Consider the following 21,338-nt stretch of genomic DNA (forward strand, 5'->3'; position numbering starts at 1 on the left):
GTGGGTGCTTCCTGCACTGAAGGACCTGCACCCATGGGTGCTGGGACACACTGAGGGACACCCCAAAACCCCAGTGCCACTGGGGACCCCTTGCCAAGCCCATGGATACCCCCAAGTGCCATCAGGGACCCCATCCCATGCTCCCCTCAAGGTCATGGATTCACCCAGCACCACCACAGACCCATCCAATGCCCCCCCCAAGCTCCTGGATCCCCCAGCACCACTGGGCACCCCAAGGCGAGGCCCAGCCCAGCCCATGGGTACCCCCCAGGGCCACTGGGGGCCTCATCCCGAGCCCCTGAAACCCCCCATTGCTAAGTTGGACACCATCCCATGACCCTCCAAGCCTATGGATGCTCCCATTGCCACTGGGGACCCCTTCTCATGCCATTCTGAGCCCAGGGATCCCCCCAGTGCCATTGGACACCCCATCCCCACCCCCCCCAAGCCCACAGATCCTACCACCACCACCACGGACTCCATCCCGTGCCCCTCCCAAGCCCCTGTGTGCCCCCCACCCCACTGGGGATCCCATCCCAGGCCCAGGGGTACCCCCAGTGCCATCAGGAACCCCATCCCAGGCCCATGGGCACCCCCAGTGCCATCAGGGACCCCATCCCAGGCCCATGGGTACCCCCAGTGCCATCAGGGACCCCATCCCAGGCCCATGGGCACCCCCAGTGCCATCAGGGACCCCATCCCAGGCCCATGGGTACCCCCAGTGCCATCAGGGACCCCATCCCAGCCCCATGGGCACCCATTGGTGCTTCTGGGACCCCTATCCAAGCTCCCCCGTTCCTGTGGGTGCCCTTCCGCACCAGGACCCCCCCGAGCCCCCAGTGTGGGGGTCTCACACGGTGACCACGCCCCTCGGTCAAACCACGCCCCTTTCCGCGGGGCCCCGCCCCCAGCCCCGTGCGGGTCCTCCAGGATGCCGGGTCCGCTAGGGGGCGCCTGTAGCGGCGGCAGCCGCTCCGCGCCGCGCTCTGTCGCCCCGTGACGTCACTTCCGGAGGCGCGGAGGCGAGGCGGCGGTGAGTGCCGGGGTGAGCCGGGCCCGCGGAGGGGACGGGGCACGGGCCCCGGGCCCTCGGGCCCGCACGGGCGGGACAGCCGCGGCCCGGTGTGCCGGGGGCTCGGCCGAAGTGCAGGCTCCTGGTCTGGAGGGGCGAAGGCGCCGTGCTGGGGGAGCTCTGACGCCTCGGGCCCGGTGTGCGGGGCTCTGGGGGGCCGAGAGCCCCCGGCGTGAGGGTCTGGGGCGGCTCTGGAGGAGTGAGGGGCTCTGCGCCCGGTGTGCGGGGCTCGGGGGAGGTGGAGGGTCCCGAGGACGCCCCGGGATGGAGCTGGGGGCTCTGGAGGAGCGAAGGGCCCGGCTCTGTGAGGGCTCGGGGGGCTCCGCTGAGGCAGAGCTGCAGTCCGGGGGCTCAGGGCGGGGCTGAGCGCTCGGCCCGGGGTCCCAAGGGAGCCCAGGGGCACTGGGGGGGCTGTGGCGGAGCAGACCCGGGCCCGGGGTCTGTGAGGCTCAGGGCCGGTCCGGGGGCTGTGGGGAGCAGACCCGGGCCCGGGGCTGGAAGGGCTGGAGGCGCGGGATGGAGGGAGGCACAGGGGACCCTGGCGGGGCAGCCCGGGGAGCCGCGGTGCAGGCGGGTTGGGCCCCCACGAACGCGGGCCGTGCTCCCTCGCAGCCCTGCCGGCAGCACCATGTCCTCCGAGTCCAGCAAGAAGAGGAAGCCCAAGGTGATCCGCACGGACGGGGTCCCAGCCGAGGGCAAGCGGGGCAAGGGCGACACGGAGCAGGTACAGACGTGCCCAGGGCCCTGCCCACACCCCTCTGTGCTGGCCCGGCGTTCCCTGCTGGAAAACAATGCCCACAGCAGCTGTGGCTGCCCCATCCTGGCAGTGTCCCAGGCCAGGATGGACACTGGGGCTTGGAGAGAGCTGGGACAGTGGAAGGTGTCCCTCCCTATGGGACTGGATGGGCTTCAAAGCCCTGCCTTCCCACCCAAACCATTCTGGAATTCCATGAATTGTGAGATCCACTTCCCCCAGCTTCCAATGCCTCTTATACTCCCACTGTGAATTCCTAAACCTGCTTCCATCTCTTTCAGGAGACACAAACACTCCTCTGGAGAGTGAGCCCAAAGCTGGAAGATCCCTCTGGGATTTGCATGGTGCCTTCAAACCCTCCCGTGAGCAGCAGGATAGTGTAGGATCAGCCAGAGTGGGGAGTGGGGTGGACAAGGAGGAGGAATCACCTTTCTGGATTGTCCTCTGTGGTCGTGTAGATCATGGAATATCCTGAGTTGGAAGGGATCCACAAGGATCCTCCAGTCCAGCTCCTGGCCCTGCACAGGACAGCCCAACAGTGTCAATTAAAATTTATAACAATTAAAGACAGCCTGAACTCGCCAGGTGTTTTAGTGGCTGGTGGGTTTGGGATTGCTGGAACAGTCCTGTGTAAAGCCATGGGACTGATGGGCAGAGGCAGAAATGGCAGCTTGTCCCCCAGAGGCCTTTCCAGAGGGAGGGATGAGCCACGGGAGGTGTTCTTGCCTTGGCAGGATGTCAGGTACTACAGCGAGGAGAGCGAGGTGGATCTGCGGGACCCCATCAAGGACTACGAGCTCTACAGGGAGACCTGCCAGGAGCTCCAGAGGCTCATGGCAGAGATCCAGGAGCTGAAGAGTCGGGGCATCAAGGAAAATGTGAGGAGAGCCTCCCCCTGTGGTGTAACATGTCTGTCATTTGGTGTTTCCCCGTTAACCCCAGGGGAAGGGCAGCAGGAGCTGTGATGTCAGGGAAATGGAGCACCCTCCCTTTGCCAGGCTGCTGGGGCAGGAATTGAGCTCTGGAAATTGAATATTCTCCCTTTGCCAGGCTGCTGGGGCAGGGATTGAGCTCTGGAAATGGATCAGCCTCCCTTTGTCAGGCTGTTGGGGCAGGGGCTGAGCTCTGGGAATTGAATATTCTCCCTTTCCCGGGCTGTTGGGGCAGGGATTTAGCTCTGGGAATAGAATAGCCTCCCTTGTCCCAGGCTCATGGGACACACCAGGTGCTCCAGGCTGAACCACCTCTGTTCCTACTGCTGAGGAGAATGGCTGGAGTGATTCTGTGAGGAGCCTGGACCCTCTCCCAGTTATTCCCAGCAGAGCCCTGTGGTCTGGCAGCAGGAGGCTCCCTCAGAAGCCCCAGGGACATGAATGTGGCTCCATAGCAAAGCGTGGAGCCCCTTTTGTGGCAGGAATTGCCTGCAGAGGTGGTGCCAGCCATCCCTCCTGCTCCCACCCCTCTGTGCTGCCCCTCAGGCCGCGGAGATCGACGAGCGGCGCGTGCAGAGCTGCGTCCACTTCATGACCCTGAAGAAGCTGAACCGCCTGGCCCACATCCGCCTGAAGAAGGGCAGGGACCAGACCCACGAGGTACCCAGCAGGGCTGGCAGGGAGGGAGGAGTGCAGCTTGGGTTTAGGGGGGGCACGGATGGGGCAGGTCCTGCCTGGTCTGTGCGCGTGGTGTGAGGAGTTACGCCTCAGCCGGGTCCTGTGGTTTGAGTTGAGGGTTTGTTGGGAGGTTCTGTCTTGGTTTGAACAGACAGGTGTCTGCTGAGGAAGGCAGGAGCCTCCCTTGAAGTGGAAAATGCAAACCCCCTCCCTCCAAATTGCTATAATTTTGAATTTAAGAGGTTCTCAGGCAAAGGTAGGGGAGTAGGAATAACAGCTCTTTACTAGGAAAATTAAAAATACAAATGCAATAGTACAAATAAAAAAAAAACAAAAAAACACCACTGCCAGAGTCAGAAGAGGCCCTGACCCCTGTGTGTCAGGGTGGTGGCACAGCCCCATCCCATGGGGGCTCAGCCCTCCTGCAGTGCCAGCTGTGCTTCTGCTGGAGCAGGGATCCTGCACAAGGGGGGAGTTTTCCTCTGAGCTCCAGGGCTGCTGGAGATGGGCCTGCTCTCCCTCTGGGAATGCAGGGCAGGAGAAAGCTGCTCCTATGGGAATGCAGTGGGCAAAGGCTGCTGGGCTGTTCCAGGCTCAGATTGGATCCAGGTAGGAATGCTTGGCTCCTGCCCTGGGCACAGCATCTCCCCTGGGATGCTGGAATTTGATCAGCCCTGCAGGGACACTCAGTGGCCATGGACAGCAGAGATCTCCTGGAGGGAGGATTGGCTGTGGGAGAGATAAAGAAAACTGCCCCATGAACAGCAGAGAACTGCCCCAGCTCTGACAGACGGCAGTAGAACACACACCCCAGCTACACCTTCCAACCTCAGACAGGCTCAGATCCTGATAAACTCCTGGCTGCAGGGCAGCTGTGCTTAGATCAATAATGAAGGAACAGTATTGCTTTTGCCTCAAGTGTAGTAGGAGGTCACAAACTCTGTTTCAAGGGTCTGGTGTTGTGCAGGTGCATCAGTGAGTGGGTGATCAGCCTGGAAGCTGCATAACCAGAGTTCTCAGAGGGGGGACTCTGTGTGCCCCAGCAAGTGAGCCCTGTCCTGTGCCTTGGCTTTAAAATATGCAAGAAGAAGCAGGATCAGTTTCCTGTCACAATCCTTTGCTCCTCCAGCCCTTAAAAATGTCATTCTTCCTCCTAAAAATTGTTACATACCCTAAAACCTGCTGTCCCAAGCTGCTGTATAGTGACAGGGTCTTGGTGACTCTCTCTTGGTGACTGTTTTTCCTGCTCCATCCCTGCTCTGGCTGTGTCTGTGTTTCAGGCAAAGCAGAAGGTCGATGCCTATCACCTGCAGCTGCAGAACCTGCTCTACGAGGTGATGCACCTGCAGAAGGAGATCACCAAGTGCCTGGAATTCAAGTGAGCGTGGCAGGGAGCAGAGGGAGCGTTGGTGTGTCTGGGATGGGTGGGTGATTCCTGAGTTTGGGAGCTCTTCCCACATTCACTGTGGGAGCAGAGCGGGTGCTCCAGGTGTTTGTAATAATAGAATAGTTTGAGTTAGAAGGCACATTAAAGCCCATCCAGTGCCACTCCTGCCGTGGCAGGGACACCTTCCACTACCCCAGGCTTCTCCAAGCCCCAGTGTCCAGCCTGGCCTTGGGCACTGCCAGGGATCCAGGGGCAGCCACAGCTGCTCTGGGCACCCTGTGCCAGGGCCTGCCCACCCTGCCAGGGAACAATTCCTAATTCCCAATATCCCATCCATCCCTGCCCTCTGGCAGTGGGAGTCATTCCCTGTGTCCTGTCCCTCCATCCCTTGTCTCCAGTCCTTTTCCAGCTCTCCTGGAGCCCCTTTAGGCACAGACAGTAGAGACAAAACAAGTTCAGCTCTCTGATGGTGGTGGCTCAGTAGCAGGGCAGGAAGCACCAGTGGGACACTCTCCTGTGGGGACACACTGAGCACTTCCCACTTTTCCCTGGTCTGACCCATGTGTCCTGGCAGATCCAAACACGAGGAGATCGAGCTGGTGAGTCTGGAGGAGTTCTACAAAGAGGCCCCCCCTGAAATCAGCCGCCCTGCCATCACCCTGAGCGAGCCCCACCAGCAGACCCTGGCCCGCCTGGACTGGGAGCTGGAGCAGCGCAAGAGGTGGGTCAGTGGTGCTCCCACTCCGTGCCCTGCTCCAGGGATCTGGGCAGGCACCTGGAGCTGCTGGGAGAGCAGATGCAGGGATGAGGTTTTTCACACCCTCTTGGATCAGTGTGGAACAGGCATTTATTGTGCGGCTGGGAGACCCCTCTGTGCTGAGCTGGGCTTGCTGGGATCCTTTTTCCATAGGCCAGGGAGTTCTCTGACACTGCCTGGTGATCCAAGGGCAAAGGGAGCCCATCCTGGCTGGAGCTGCTGCCATTCCATGCCGTGGTGTGGAGCTGCCAACCACACTGGGCTGGCACACCCCCGTGTCCTGCTGCTGGTGTCACCACTGTCCCGGTGCTCAGCTGCTCCCTGACTCTTGCCCCCTGGGGAAAGCAAACATGACACAGCATTCCTGTGTTTGGATAACAGTCAGGCAGTGTCCAGGAGCACCTTCTGGAAAGATCAGTTGGAATGTGCTGCTGGGTGTAGCCTGAGGGCAGCTGAGCAGAGCAGACAACAAGAGGTGCTGGGTGCCTCCAGCCCTTCATGCTTCCCTTTTCCCAGACTTTCCCCCTAAAACCGGCCTGCTTTTGCCTGGTAGAAGGCACAGCCAGGATCCTCCAGCTGGCTCTGCCTGTGGCACAGACAGAGGAGTGTTCAGCCTGCAGAACTCTGAGGCTGTGCATAAAAATGAAGATTGCAAATCTCACGGAGACCCTGAGGTGCTCATTAAATTGCTGAGAGGCCTTGGAATTCCCAGTCCTCACTCTGTGGTGTCTAACGAATGCCTCTATCCATCTCCCACCCCTGCTCAGGTGGGATATGCCTGTTCAGTTGCTCACAAGCAGATGCCAGTGGTGCTTTGGGCATTTGCTGATGTTGTTTGGGTTGCTGACATCCATCCATAATTTATGTTGGTGTTTTTAGCTGTGCAACTCCATTGGATTTGCTTTGTGTTCTTCTCCACCTGGTGTGAGGTGCCTCTGGAGTGGAGTGCAGGGATTTCAGTAGCTCTGTTTTGGGAAGGTGTGCGAACACTGGAGCTTGTGTAGGAGCCTCTTGGGATGTGCACTGACCCCCTCAAATACAGTTTTTCTTGGAAACAGAATCCAAGTTCTGCAAGGTCAGGTCTGGTCCCCCTTGGAGAACCCTTGTCCTGGGCAGGTCACCTCCATACCCAGTTCCCTGCTCCTGCTGGGAAGGGGCTTGCAGTCAGCAGCAATGAGGGGATTTGGTGTGTTCTTCCTGCACACGAGTGTATCCAGGGCTCAGAGCATCCAGGGCTTCATTTTCCTGCATTTTCTCTGTTGAACCTTGACTGTGTGACAAGAAGTGGCTCTGGGGATGTGAAGGGACAAAGCCTCTTAGGGAACTTGGAGGAGTCGTGGCTGCTGGCAGCAGAGCCTGGGGTGGGAGCAGATCTCCTGAGGGAAGATCCAGTTGCTGCCCCTTTGTGGAGCACAGCATGAGGCTGAGCTTCCCCTTTTCCGTGTCTGTTTTCCATCTCCAATCAGTTCCTTCCTGCCTCCACTTGCCCTTGGTGTTAGGAGCTCTATGTTTGCCCCATGTCTGAGCTCTCCTGGTTCCTTATGTCAGGGCAGGAATGCTGGGGCTCATTATCCAGCAGGTTTAGAGCTGTGGTGTGTGGCAGTGACAAAATTCCCACCTCTAGGCTGGCAGAGAAATACAAGGAGTGCCTGACCAGCAAGGAAAAGATCCTGAAGGAGATCGAGGTGAAGAAGGAATATCTGAGCAGCCTCCAGCCTCGACTCAACAGCATCATGCAGGTACCTGAGCCCTCAGGAGGTCACTCCGAGGGGCAGCTCCTGGGCTGGTTTGGGTTTGAGATGTTTCATTCCCACTCAGGGTGGGCAAGGGGCAGATCCAAGACCCCTCCAAAGTCTCCTTTTTTATTTATGCAGCAATTCCTGCAGAACTGCAGCTGCAGGAGCTGCTAAATGGGCCTTTCCCTGGAGAGCCCCACGCAGTTCCAGCCCCCTGTGACTGCCTTGGGAGGGAAAAACAGGAGGAGGAACTGGGTTATTTCCAGATCCAAACCTTTCCCAGCAGAGGCAGCTGCCAGCCCTTTCCTGAGGCTCTCCATGTTTAACCCTGCACCACTGCTGCTGTGCCAGCTTCATCTCCCGCTCTCTCAGGGCGAGGAGGATGGGCTGTTCCTCTCCCAGTGATGAAGGCTCTCCCTGTCATTCCAGGCCTCCCTGCCTGTGCAGGAGTACCTGTTCATGCCCTTCGACCAGGCTCACAAGCAGTACGAGACCGCCCGGCACCTCCCGCCGCCTCTCTACGTCCTCTTCGTCCAAGCCAGTGCCTACGGACAGGCCTGTGGTGAGCACTGGGGGCACAGTGCCCCCACGGGCCAGGCTGCACTCCTGCCTGCAGCAATCACCACTTTCTGGGGGTCTTTCCCCGCTGTGTGCTCTGCTGTCAGATTCTGCTGGGCGCAGAGCAGCAGGGTGGCCCCGCGGCACAGTGAGGCAGCAGCATTTGAAACCTTGTTTGCTCAGCTGCCTCGCTGCAAGAAGTGCTTGGGAAGCTCCCTTCCCACCCCTTCCCCCCTTCCCAAGGTCAGCAGAGATGTCCTTGCAGCCTGAGAGCTGGCTCAGTGCTGTCACAGCTTCCCCAGAGCTGTCACCCCCTGCCTTGTGCCACCTAGGGACCCAGACCTTGTAGAGGCCATTCCCACAGCTCACCTGGAAACCTTCATCCCTTTGTATTTTGAGGGGATTTCTGGAGCCTCCCTGAGCTGGGAGGGATTTCCTGGAAGAGGTCAGGAATCCCACTGGCCTGTGTACACCTCCTGTGTGGTGAGGGCTCTGGTGTGACCTGTTCCTCTCAGTGCCAGAGGAGCATGGAAGGACATGGTGATGCTTGGCTACACCAGGTCCCTGCTTGTCCCAGCCAGATCCCAACCTCTCCTGGCTCTTAATAAATATTTGGCCCTTATGGTTTCCAGGGGGAGTCCCTCAAAACCCAGTGTTTTCCATTCTCTGACCCCACCCTGCCCAGGAGATCCAGCCCAGTGGTGACCTCCCAGAACCTTCCAGACAACCTCTCCTCCTACTGGCCTTTTGCTGGAGCTTCCTTCACCAGGAACCAGGAGCTTTAGGGGCAGGGCTGCTCTGCTCACTGCCTTTGCAGCAGGAATGGGATTGCTAACTCAGTTTTCTTGCCTCCTCTGTAGATAAGAAGCTGGTGGTGGCCATTGAAGGGAGTGTGGAGGAAGCCAAGGCCCTTTATAAACCACCCGAGGACTCACAGGGTGAGTTGGGGTGTTGCCCTGGGGACTTGTTCCTGTGTGTCTGCAGCTCCTGGGACCCTGCTTCTGTTGGGAGAGGGGTGTCAGGGCTTGGAAAAAGCCCTGCTGGTGGTGGGAGAGCTGAGCTCTGGGTGGTCCCTGCTGACACCCCTCTCTCTGCACAGATGATGAGAGCGATTCCGACGCAGAGGAGGAGCAAACCACGGTAAGGGACAGCACTGTCCCCCTCTGGGGAGAGCTGGGGCTGGGAGCTGCCCCTGCAAGCTGTGAGGGTGTGTGGAATTGCAGTGATGTCAAATCCTGACCTTTCCTGGGAGGAGGGAGCTGCCATTTCCAGTGGGTGTCCCAAATGCAGGAGCAGGCAGGGTACAGAGCTGCTCCTCTCGTGTCCCATCCCTGCAGCTCTCCGGCTGGAGCTGCTCCACTTTGTAAAAATAGCCTGAGGGCAGGGAGCTGTGTCCAACAGGGAGGGAGCTGTGTCCATCCTGTGCCAAAAGCATTCTCTGCACCACGGCTTGTTCAGCACTCCTTGGAGGAAGTGTTTGTCCTACAGATAATTCCTACTGGATGCTGAGGAGAGGCTGGAGGTGCTGGCTGCTCCCAGCAGCAAAGCCTGCAGGGGCTCTGGGCCTCCACTCCCACCACCAGCAGGAGATCCAGGTGTATGGGGCTGTTCTGTGGGGAAGGGTCTCGTGTCCAGAGAAGGGAATGGAGCTGGAAAGGGGCTCAGCCTGGAGAAAAGGAGGCTCAGGGGGGCCCTTGTGGCTCTGCACAACTCCTGACAGGAGGGGACAGCCGGGGGGTGTCAGGCTCTGCTCCAGGGAACAAGAGTTTGCCAGAGGAGGATATTGGGAAAATTCCTTCACAGAAAGGGCTGTCCAGCCCTAGCACAGCTGCCCTGGGTAATGGGGGAGTCCCCATCCCTGGAGGGATTGAAGAGCCATGTGGTTGTGGCATGTGGGGACATGGGTTAATGGTGGCCTTGATGCTCTCAGAGGGCTTTTCCAGCCTAAAGGATTCAGTGATTCTAGGTTCTGCCTCTTGCAGTGGGAAAGCTTTTGGGCCAGCAGGTCCTTGACTTTGTCTCCCAGGAGTGGAGACATTCCCTGGAGCTGAAGGAATGGCAGGAACTGGAGCTGCGTGAGGGTTTCCTGCTCCTCTCCCTCCCCAAGGCAGCTGTGGCTGTGGTGCTGGGGGATTGTGGAACTGGACTGGGGGGAAAGAGCTGTGGGCTGGGAAGGTCCATGGCTTGGTGAGGAGCAGGAGAAGGCTCTCACAGCTGTTTTGCCCCCCCAGAAGCGGCGCAGGCCCACCCTGGGTGTGCAGCTGGATGACAAACGCAAGGAGATGCTGAAGAGACACCCCTTGTCTGTCACCCTGGACCTGAAGTGCAAAGGTGAGGGGCTCAGGGGTGGGACAGCAGCTCGGGGACTCACCCCAGCAGCACCCTGGGGGGAGCTGGAAGTGTGGAGGGGATTCTCTGATCTGGAGCAGACACCAATGTCACCCCTTCTGTGTGGGCAGATGAGAATGTGCTTCACCTGACCTTCCACTACCTGATGAACCTCAATGTCATGACAGTGAAAGCCAAGGTGACCACTGCCATGGAGATGACCACGGCCATCAGTGCGGGGTAAGGAGAGCCCTGTGGGCAGCAAGCCTGGAGATCACTGGGCAGTGACTCCTTGGGATTTGGGAGCCCTGCAGAGCCAGGAGATCATTGGGCAGTGACTCCTTGGAATCCAGGAGCCCTGCAGAGCCTGGAGATCATTGGGCAGTGACCCCTTTGCCCTGTGGGGTTTGGGAACTCTTCACAGCCCAGAGCTCATCAGGCAGTGACCCCTCTGCCCCTGTGGGTCTGGGGGCCCTGCACAGCCCAAGCACCTTCCTCCCCCTCTCTGCCATGACCAGCCAGACTCAGGGAGTTTGGGAACCTCTCAGCAGTGCCAGAGCTGTCAGAATCTGGGGGAAAGTCTTTCCTGCTGACACATTCAGCCTCCCTCCCACAGGCAGAGCCTGGCAGCTCCCTCACCTGACTGTTCCTGAGGTCACCTTGTCCTGAGCTCCAGAGATGCAGCTGCCTCTGCCTGTGCTCCCCAGAGCCTGCAGGAGCCTGATTGGTGTGAGGAAAAGCTGAAGTGGCAGCTTTGGGAGCCTGCCCAGGGAGCTCCCAGCAGCTGCCAGCTCTCTGGTGGCCCTTCCTGGCACAGGAGGTGCCTGAGGAAGAGGGTGGTGGGAGAAGCTGGTCTGGGCTTGCCTGGGAGCAAGTGCTGCCTCCCAGCCTGTCCCATATGCAGCCTCCTCATCCTTTTGGGGTTCTCTTCTTGCTGCAGACACCCCAAACCCTCTGTGGCAGCAGCTGGAGATCCTGTGCAGGGCGTTCCCTCCCTCCTGCTGCCCTTGGCTGTGTTACCCCAAACCAGGGAGGCTGTGCCTTGAGCCAGCCCCCAAATCCTACAGCCCATTGTGCCTGGTCATTCCTGTGAGTACAGTCAGACATGAGGAGTTTCATGGCACTAGAGGGAGCAGCTTCGTGGAAGAGCAGGAGCTGGTGCCCTGTGATTTCCATCCTGCTCCAGGCAGGAGGAGAGAGCTCTCTCTTTGGAGTGGAATTTGGGGAAAGTCATTCTGCTCTTGAACTCGTGCAGCTCATAATCCCCTTCTCTGGATTTGAAGCCTGTTCATGGAGGGATGAAGAGCCCAGACTGCTGCTGATTGACCTCTCCCCTCTTTCTGCCAGGGACCTGCTCTCCCCAGACTCCCTCCTCAACTGCCTCTATCCAGGGGACCACGGGAGGAAAACGCCCAACCCAGCCAACCAGTTCCAGTTTGATAAAGTGGGGTGAGTGCCACCCAGGCCATTACCATTAGTTCCTTGCTCCAGCACAGCAAATCCTCCCTGCTTGATGTGACCCTTCTTCCTTGTCCCCACAGCATCCTGACCCTGAGTGACTACGTGACAGAGCTGGGACACCCCTACGTGTGGGTGCAGAAGCTGGGCGGCCTGCACTTCCCCAAGGATCAGCCTCAGGCATGGCACAAACCCCTTCCCTCTCCCCCACAACATTGGGCTGAGCTGTCACAGCCCTGTCCTGTCCCCTGCTGGCACCAGCTGCCCCCAAACCATGGCTGGGCCAGGCTTTGCTGGGCTGGATCTGTGTGTGGGGCCACACATATTTCATGTCATTCACATGATAGTCCAAGCCCTTTGAGTGACTGAATGATGGGTGCCTGTCCCTGTGGGGATGTGGCTCCTGGCCTGACATCCCTCCTGCCCACAGCACACGGTGGCTGCTGACAATTCCCTGAGTGCCAGCCACATGGAGCTGACAGTGAAGCTGCTCCGGAGCCGCCTGCAGTCCCGCCTGGCCCTGCACAAGCAGTTTGCATCCCTGGGTGAGTGCTGGGCTCCCCACCCTTCCCTGGGGACAGGGGTGCAGTGGCAGGGTCCTGCCAGGCTCCCCGCCCTTCCCTGGGGACAGGGGTGCAGTGGCAGAGTCCTCATGCAGGGAAGAATCTCTTCCCTGCTCAGCCAAGCTCCAGGTAGCCATGGTCCTGAATCCCAGTTATTCCAAGCTGCTGCCCATCTTCAGCCAGTGCCTGAACTGGGAGGGAGAGTGGAACAGAAGCAGTCACAGGAGAGGAGACATCAGCTGGCTGATGTCACGTTTGGTGGGTGGCAGTGCTACCCTCAGCATTCTCAGTTGTTCCCTCAGCCCTTGGGAGTTGTAGGAATGAAGGAACTGCCCTGTTTTGGGTGGCAGAGGAAGGCTCTGCCCTTTCCAGTGCCCAGCACCTCTTTGGGAATGGCCATCCCAGTGCTGGGAGGTGATTTGGGACATGGTGGGAAGTGAACTGCACACCATGCATGTTGTGTGCCAGTTAAGCAGCCCAGGGATCCCGTGGGGTCACAAGCCAGGGATCCCGTGGGGTCACAAGCCAGGGATCCAGTGGGATCAGAGCCCAGGGATCCCGTGGGATCACAGCCCAGGGATCTCTCTGCTGGGTACCTGATGGAGCTGCTGAAGGATGGCATGATGCCCAGGTCCCACTGTGGGAGTGTCCCCGCTGCAGACAGTGGCAGAGCAGTGTCCCCAGCCCTGCTCAGGGCCTGTCCCTGCTTTCAGAGCACGGAGTTGTGCCAGTGTCCAGCGAGTGCCAGCAGCTCTTCCCCACCAAAATCGTCTCACGCCTGGTGAAGTGGACTGCCATTCCCTATGAGGATTATGCTGTAAGTGCTGAGCACGGGGCTGAATCCCTCCTTTCCAGCTCCCTTCCAGCTCCCACATGGCCCTGGAGCCATCATTCCTCCTCCCCCTCTCAGGAGCTGCCCTACACTAAGGATGTGATAGAGGCTGGCTTGGCTGAAGACACTCACCTCTACTACATGGCCCTGATAGAGAGGGGAACAGGTAGGCACCTTTCCTTCCTTTGGGAATTCCAATCCTCATCCCAGGGCAGCTTCATGGGTAATCCAGCTGCCTGGAGGCCCTGTGAGTGACACCTTTTCCCTGCTCAGCCAAGCTGCAGGCAGCTGTGGTGCTGAACCCTGGTTATTCCACGCTGCCTCCTGTCTTCAGCCTGTGCCTGAACTGGAAGGGAGAGCGGAACAGCAGCAACGACGACAACATTCGGGTACTGTGGGGTGGGGGCTGCGTTTTTGGGGGTGTCCCCAGCAGTTCTGTGTCTCTAACAAGGGAATTTTGGGGTGAGCTGGTGGCTGGACACCCCTGGGAGGGCAGGGTAGAGATCCAAGCCTGTGCCAGCTTCATCCCTGTTTTCCAGGCCATGGAGAGCGAGGTCAATGTCTACTACAAGGAGCTGTGGGGGCCCAAGCCTGGCTACCAGCTGCTCACCAACCAGCTGCAGCGCCTGTGCATGGTGCTGGACGTGTACCTGGAGACAGAGCCCCACGATCCCAGCGTGGAGGGGCCCAAGGAGTTCCCCCAGGAGAAGATGTGTCTGCGCCTGGTCAGGTGGGAGCTGCCGGGGGGCTGAGGGTGCTGCCAGGGACTCTGGTGGCGTTGCTGTTACTGGGAGCCTGTCCTAGAGGGATCAGCCCCCACAGCTGGGCAGTAGCCCTGGAACTGGGCCTTTTCTGTGGGTGCCATGGGATGTTCCTGATCCCTGTGGTCACAGCCTCTCCCTCTTCTCCTCTTCCAGGGGCCCCCTGCGCCTGAAACCCTTCAAGTTCAACTACCCCCAGGGGTTCTTCAGCCATCGCTGAGCAGCCCTGGGGTGGGACTTGTTCACTCTGTGGCAGGAGTGTTCCTATCCTGACATTTCTGCTTCTTTTACAATATTTTGGGGTTGGTTTGAAGGTTTTGTAGTCAAAGGGATTAAACTGAGCTAAAGAAAAAACGTGTTGGTGCCTTGTCTATGCAGAGGGGCTGAGATGAGGGACCTGTGAGGGCTGCAGCAAGTCTTGTGTCCCAGCCCCGGGCTCTGACAGCCTTTCCAGGGATGCTCCCTGCCTCCTGACTTCCCTCCCCACCACAGGGACTGAGGAGCTGAGGTGGCTAAAAACTGAGGTGGCTAAAAATAGCCCTCACTTTTCCAGAGCCCGCAGTGCAGCCCCAGCCTGTCCTTGCCGGCTGGCTGCCATCCCACCCAGCACAATCCCTGCATCCTGGGGGCTCCTCTGCTCCCTGGGCTTGGAGGGGAGCAGAGCAGGGTCCTGGGAAGGCAGGAGGAGGGGTGTGGGACATCCTGGCTTGTCCTGCTTAGCCTCAGGGGGTTGGGATGTGCCCCCTCCCCTGCACCGCTCTGCGTGGGGGTCCCAGACTGGCAGAGCTGGGGCTCCATCCCCCTCCCGAGGTCACTGTCCCTCCTTCATCCCAGCCTCTCCGTGTCTCCCCTGGGAGTGATTTCTCCCCCAGCAGGGCTGAGAGCCCCTCTCCTGCTCCCCCCAGCCCCTGCCCTGGGTGCAGTGCTGCAGTGCCGGGCTGTGCCGCAGCCCTTGGGTTAAACCAGGCTCTCCCAGTCCCTTGGGAGCCACGCTTTAAAAAAAGAAGGAAGGGGAAAAACACACTGAGATCCTTTGGAGAGCATGGCAGGGCTGGCCCTGTTTCCATCCTCAGGACACAGGGTCCTTGTGCCTGCTGTGGGGTGTGTTTCCCCTCTGGAAAGCCCCGTGTCACCCACCCCAGCCCTGGGTGACAGATCCCAGCCCCACCTTCCCACCTTCCTTCTCTGTCTTCTCCCCAGGACGAGCCAGCAGAGCCAGGGTGTCTCTGTAAGCACTTTTATTTGGTTATTGCACAGAAAGCAAAGATCAGTGGGCTGAGGTTCCTGGTGCACCGTGTGTGTCTGTGAGCATTCCAGCAGCTCCCAGCCTCTCCCACCTCTGCCCAGAGGGACTGTCGCCCCCCAGGGCAGGGCAGGACCCCGCCAGCCCCCCCAAGCAGCTACAGCTCTGCATTGCACTCATCCATCCATTGCACATACATTAAATAAATGCACTTAGAGGAGAAGGGTGGTGGGGTTCCCCTGGGGGCTCCCCCTCTTCTCCTGGGTTATAATTCAAGTGTTTAAATGTGGCGCTCGGCGAATATCACGTTCTGCGAGGGAAGCAATCGCCCACCCACGGGGCTCTCACGGGCCTATTGCTAAGGGAAAGCCTGGCCTGGGGGGCCCTGGGGGTCCCTGGGGTCCCACCCTGGGCCCAGCCATCGGAGGGAGCGGAGCAGCTCCCGTGCCCGGAGGTGCCTTCGGCTCCTGGGACTCTTCCATCACTTCTTCCCCGTCTCTGGGGCTGAGCCCTCCTTGCTGGAGGGAGCCTCGCCTTTGGGGGGTTCCTTACTGGCTTTGGGCTCATCTTTGGGTTTTGCTTTAGCTTTGGGTTCCTCCACTTTCTTGGGTTCCTCTGCCTTCTCCTTCTTGGGTTCCTCCACCTTCTTAGGCTCCTCTGCCTTCTCCTTCTTGGGCTCCTCTGTCTTTTCTTTCTTGGGCTCCTCTGCCTTCTTGGGCTCCTCCGTCTTTTCCTTCTTGGGTTCTTCTACTTTCTTCTTGGGCTCCTCAGCCTTTGGCTTTTCAGCCTCCTTGGTGGCCGCTTTGCTGACCTCCTGCTGAGGTTTTGCTGGAGCCTCTTCGGCAGGTTTGGGGCTTGGCTTGGTCTCTTTGGCCTGTGGAGCTGGAGGCTCTGGCACAGCAGCCGCCTTCTCCTTGGGTTTCTCCTCTGCCTTGGCTGGGACATCCTTCTTGGGAGCTTCCTCCTTCTTACCCTCCTCAGGCTTGGAGGGAGCCTTCACCTCCTTGGGCTGCTCCTCCTTGGCCGGGGCCTTCGGAGCAGGGCTTGGCTCCTTGGCTGGGGCTGCTTCCTTCTGCGGAGACTTGGCCTCCTCCTTCACGGGAGATTTGGCTTTCTCTGGGGACTTCACAGCCGGGGGCTTGGCCTCCTCCTTAGAGGGGCTCGGGGGCTTCTCTGGGGACTTCACAGCCGGGGGCTTGGCCTCCTCCTTAGAGGGGCTTGGGGGCTTCTCTGGGGATTTGACAGATGGAGGTTTGGCTTCCTCCTTCGAGGGAGTTGCCGGTGGCTCTGGGGATTTCACAGCTGGGGGCTTGGCCTCCTCTTTAGAAGGGGCTGAGGGTTTCTCTGGGGACTTGACAGTTGGGGTCTTGGCCTCCTCTTTTGAGGGAGGTGTCGGTTTCTCTGGGGATTTCACTGTTGGGGTCTTGGCCTCCTCTTTTGAGGGAGGTGTGGGTTTCTCTGGCGATTTCACTGCTGGGGTCTTGGCCTCCTCCTTAGAGGGTGTTGGTGGCTTTTCAGGGGATTTGACAGCTGGAGTCTTGGCTTCCTCCTTTGAGGGGGTTGGGGGTTTCTCTGGGGACTTCACAGCTGGGCTCTTGGCCTCTTCCTTTGAGGGGGTTGCAGGTTTTTCTGGGGATTTCACAGCTGGGCTCTTGGCCTCCTCCTTTGAGGGGGTTGCAGGTTTTTCAGGGGACTTCACAGCTGGGCTCTTGGCCTCTTCCTTTGCAGGGGACTCAGGTTTCTCTGGGGACTTGGCCTCCTCCTTTGCAGGAGACTTGGCCTTTTCTTCAGCCTCTTCTTCAGCCTTCTCCTCTTCTTCTTCCTCCCCCTCTTCCTCCCCCTCTTCTGCTTTTTCCTCTTCAGCCTCTTTCTCAGCCTCCTCCTCCTCTGTGACCTCCTCGGTCACCTGGATTTCCTCTGTCTGCTCCTCCACAATCACTGTCTCCTTCTCTGATTTTTCCACCACCTTGATCTTCTCCTCGCTCTTCACCTTGATGCTAGTGGTGATGCTGGGAGGCTTGGGGACCACCTCGGGGTAGGAGAGCATCCCAATGCCAGTCTCCAGCCGATACTCCTCCCCTTCCAGGAGCTTTCTGCCAGGGAGAGACCAGGGCAGGGCCCTCAGTGAAGGCTTCTCCTCTCATCCCGTGCCCAGGAGCTGCCAGCAATGTCCTGCAGCTCCATCTCCCTCCCTGCCCCATCCTGGATAATCCTCCTGCTCCTGTGGCCTGGGATGAGCAGGTTTCCTTGCCCTTCCCTCCACACACCACTGGACATTGCCCACCATGGATGGATGATTTGCTCAACAAAAAGAGCCCAGGTGTCAACAAGGGAGCTTGAGCAGACCTGGCTGAGACCCCCCCAGGCCTTCCCCTGTCCCCCCTGTACCTGTAGGCAGCAATTTCGATGTCCAGGGCCATTTTGACGTTGAGCAGATCCTGGTACTCGCGGAGCTGAGCTGCCATCTCCCACTTGGTGTTCCTCAGCTCGTTGTCAAGCTGCTGGATGGTTTCCTGTGGGCAGACACAGCAATAAGGGGTGGGGGGCATATGGCACAGTCCCCAGGAGCAGAGGGACACAAGGGCACTCCTAAACTGTCCCCTGGCCTCCAACACCGGGGTATCCTCATGGAGGAGTCTGCAGCCACCTCCTCCTGCAGACACACAGGGAAGGGGACACAGCCAGGGGTGCTCCCAGGATGCCCAGTTGCCTTGAGGAACCTGGCAGGAGCCCTGCATGCCCTGAGCAAGGAGCTGCACTCCAGCTGAGCCCCTGGCCCGCTCCCAGCACTGCCTCCAGCAGGGACGAGCAGTGGGAATGCTTCTAGGACTAGGGTGAGTCCAATGGCAACTGAACTCCAGCTGGAGGCTGGTGGGCACCACCCTGGGGACAGCCCTTCATTCCAAGGCCACCAAGGCAGCCCTCACTCCCAGATCTGGTAGACAGGATGTGGCCCAAACCCTGGACACACTTCCATGGCATTTGTGACCATCCTCACAGGCAGCTCAGTGCCAGGCAGAGCCATGGGGCAGCTCCAGGGGTGCTGAGGGACACAGCAGCCTGGACACCACCTCAGGCTCTGGGTTCCTGATCCCTGTGGGCTGGGGAAGGCCAGTTCTGACACAGCCCAGAGCATTTGCCACAGCTGCTTCCCACCCCTGAATCCAAAATCCCAGTGCTGCCCCTCCCAGCAGCTGGATGGTCCCTCCCCAGCCCAGGCGCTGCCCACTGCGCCACTGCACCTGGTAGGACAGGACATCTGCGTGGTGGCGCTCCTCCGACTCCTGCCTCTGCCTCTCCAGCGACTCCTGGGTCCCTTTGAGGGCTTCCAGCTCGGTGGTCTTGGCCTGGAGCTGCCGGCGGTACTCGGAGATCTCCTCCTGGGCCAAGCGCATGGCGTCCGTGTTCACCTTGGCCACCTCCGAGAGCTTGTCCAGCCTCACTGCGAGGGAAAAGGGAAGCTGCAGGGCGGGAGGGAAGGAGGCTGCAGCCTCCCCTCCTTGGGGAAACCCAAACCTGTCCATGCCACGTGTCCCTGTCCTCTGCAGAGCCATCCCAGGCTCCCTGAGGGCTCTGCCTTCCCCACCCCTCGCTCCATCTCTGCCGGGAAGTGAAGGAGGACGGGCAAGACGAGCCCGGGGCTGTTTCTGCCATCCTGGACTTCAGCCAGCGCAGATCCTCGCTGCAGCACCAGCCTCCCCTTCAGCTGTGCCACATCCCCTGCCCCACAGCGCTGCCCCCCCGCCAGCCCTGGCCCGAGGCGGGGGGGTTTTGCCGCAGCGCTCTGCGGACACCCCAGGGGACGAGGAGGGGCACAGAACGAGGGACAGGGACGGGCAGCACCGACCCTGCGGGCGCCCGGCTCGGCGCTGCCGCTGCCCGCGGTGCTGATCCGCCGCTGTCCGCGGTGCTGGAGCCGCCCTGCGCGCCGGGCTCAGCCTGGGCTGCCCACCCCACCCTCCGCTCCGTAGTGTCCCCCCAAAAACGGCCCCTCTCTGTCCTCCCCTCCCGCGTCAGGGATGCGGTACCGCCCCCCCAGCACCGCAAACACCGCTGGCCTCGCCCCTGCACAACACCCTGCGGCATCAGGGGCGTCCGGCACCCCAAAACCTTGGGGGGTGCCGAGCCAGGGATCCTGGAACCCTCCTCAAAACTCACTGCGGGGCAGAGGGGAGTCGGGCAGCGCCCCCGCAAGCACTGGAGCTCTGGTGGCTGGGCTGGGGTCACCCTGAAGCCCTCCCAGGGTGCTGGATGGACGGGAGGTCCCTGCACGCTCCTAGGGTGGGGACACTAACGCCCTCCCCGAGCACAGTATATAGGAGCTCGGTGTCCCAACACCCTCCAGGAGCACAATACAGGTGGGAGGGGTCCCTGAGGCATCTAACACGACACAGAGGGCTGGGGTCCCCGCATCCCTCGGGCCTCCCTCTCTCCCTTTGCTCCCAGCCCACCCCGGGGCGCGGCAGCCCAGGGTGTCCCGGGGGAGGTACCGGGATGCTGCCGGCGAGTTTGGCGGCCGCACCCTCGCACTCACCGCGGAACCACTCCTCGGCCTGCAGGGTGCTGCGGGCCGCCGTGCCCTCCAGCTGAGCGCGCAGGTCGCGCAGCGCGGCGGTGACGCCGGGGCGCAGCGAGGCGGGCGGCTCCGCGGGCAGCTCGGGGCGCGCCCCGCGCAGCAGCGCTCCCACCTCGGCGCGGTGCTGCCTCCGCAGCTGCTCCGCCTCCTCCCGCAGCGCCCGGGCCCGCTCCTCCAGCGGCGCCCGCGCCCGCTCCTCCTGCGCCGAGCGCTGCGCCAGCCCGCGGGCCGCCGCCTCCAGCTCCGAGCGCTGCCGGGCCTCGTCCTCCAGCCGTCCCCGCAGCGCCGCCACGTCCTCAGCCAGGCGCGCCCGCTCCAGCCGCAGCTGGCCCTTCTCGGCGCCCAGGCGCAGCACGGTGCCCCGCATGTCCCGCAGCTCCCGCGCGTACAGCTCGCCCATGGCCGAGCGCCCCGCCTGCTGCTGCCGCAGCGCCGCCGCCTCGGCCGCCAGCGCCCGGTTCTGCTGCTCCAGCGCCCGCACCCGCTCGATGTAGCCGGCGAAGCGGTCGTTCAGCACCTGCAGCAGCTCCTTCTCGTTGCGCGCCCGCGGTTCGCCGTTCAGCGAGTCCAGGCTCTCGGTGGAGGACGCGGCCGCGCTGCCGCCGCCCGCGCCCCGCGCCCGTCCCGCCACCGGGGCCGGCCACGAGTAGAAGCCGCTGGAGGCGGCGGAGCGCGGGGCAGCGCGGCCCGGCTCCTTGCGGAGCCCCCCCGGGGGGCCCAGCAGCGTCTCCAGCATCAGGCTCATGGCGACCCCTGCCCTCGCTGCGGCACCGGCGCGGCCGCTCGCTTTATAGCGCTCGGGGCGGCCGCTCCGCCCCGCCCCGCCACCGGCAGCGGGGGTGGGCACCGGCACCGGCACCGCCCCGCGCCGCCGCCGCAGCCCCGCGGGTGCGGGGGGACCCCGCTGCCACGCCCGGGTGGGAGCGGGAGCCACACCAGAAAGGAGCGGATGGTCCCCCGCAGGAGAACGGGGACCCGGGGCACAGCGGGATCCGGGAGTGGCAAACAGGACCACCGGCAAGGGAGTGGAGAGCCCCCGGACAGAGAGCGGGACCCCCGGGAAGGGAGGAGGGAGCTCCTTTAGGGAGAACACATTCCCCGGGCAGGGAGCAGGACCACTGGGAACAGAGAATGGGAGCCCCGGGAAAGGAGCAGGGACACCCCAGGACAGAGTGGGGACCCCGCGGGAAGTGGAGAGCCCTGCAGCGAGAAGGGATGCTCCGAGCAGAGGGGGGGAAAAGAGGAATAGAGTGTGGGACCTTCAGAGAGGGAGGTGGGACCCCCGAGGACCCCAAAGAAAGGGAGTGGGGAGCTCCTGATGCGACCGTGGACGCCCTGGGCAGAGAGGGGAACACCTGGGAATGCAGTGGGATCCCCAGGAATAGAGAGTGGGACCCTGGGACCACCCAGTACAGAGCAGGAACCCACCCCGGTGTGAAGGAGAAAGGGGGGACCCCCGGGTGGTACAGACACCCCCTCCAAGGGTGGGGCCGTCCCTTGGTGTCTCCCAGGGCCAGGCACTGACCGCGGCTGGGGGGGGTGGGCTCCTCCTGGCTGGGGGGTGGCGCCGGGAGGGTCCCCTGGGGGGACAGGGGACAGCCCTGCGGGATGCTCCGGGCAGGGAGGGACGGGAGGGCCAGGTGTGCCATCCCGGCTGGCATGGGGATGGGGATGGGGAAGGGGATGGAGACAGGGATGTGACC

At 61.2% G+C, this 21,338-nt stretch overlaps 2 protein-coding genes across 11 annotated transcripts; one reads left to right on the forward strand and one right to left on the reverse strand.

Moving 5' to 3' along the window:
* Nucleotides 1–50: 50 nt before the first annotated feature.
* On the forward strand, nt 51–14,170 carry THOC5 (THO complex subunit 5). Of its 10 annotated transcripts, none has more exons than XM_064392433.1 (21): nt 51–1,033; nt 1,685–1,796; nt 2,108–2,188; nt 2,561–2,704; nt 3,305–3,418; nt 4,717–4,814; nt 5,398–5,544; nt 7,205–7,319; nt 7,746–7,878; nt 8,735–8,812; nt 8,974–9,014; nt 10,106–10,205; nt 10,334–10,442; nt 11,550–11,651; nt 11,744–11,840; nt 12,091–12,205; nt 12,937–13,040; nt 13,134–13,221; nt 13,329–13,444; nt 13,595–13,785; nt 13,973–14,170. In XM_064392433.1, exons 2-21 carry the CDS (start codon nt 1,701–1,703, stop codon nt 14,034–14,036), a joined length of 2,133 nt encoding a protein of 710 aa, XP_064248503.1. In that variant the 5' UTR covers nt 51–1,033; nt 1,685–1,700; the 3' UTR covers nt 14,037–14,170. The 10 variants fall into 10 exon arrangements, with proteins under 10 accessions (XP_064248503.1, XP_064248507.1, XP_064248508.1 ...); XM_064392437.1 differs by having other exon boundaries at nt 1,685–1,736; XM_064392436.1 differs by lacking the exon at nt 51–1,033 and adding an exon at nt 1,140–1,157.
* Nucleotides 14,171–15,037: 867 nt separating this feature from the next.
* Nucleotides 15,038–20,431, reverse strand: NEFH (neurofilament heavy chain). The gene is made up of 4 exons (XM_064392429.1): nt 19,594–20,431; nt 18,302–18,501; nt 17,448–17,572; nt 15,038–17,152 (listed from the first exon to the last, which is right to left on the reverse strand). The coding sequence occupies exons 1-4, from the start codon at nt 20,378–20,380 to the stop codon at nt 15,541–15,543; spliced, it is 2,724 nt and encodes a 907-aa protein (XP_064248499.1). The 5' UTR covers nt 20,381–20,431; the 3' UTR covers nt 15,038–15,540.
* Between the last annotated feature and the right edge of the window lie 907 nt (nt 20,432–21,338).

Source organism: Passer domesticus, chromosome 17 (genome assembly GCF_036417665.1).
Source record: "Passer domesticus isolate bPasDom1 chromosome 17, bPasDom1.hap1, whole genome shotgun sequence".
NCBI lineage: Eukaryota > Metazoa > Chordata > Aves > Passeriformes > Passeridae > Passer > Passer domesticus.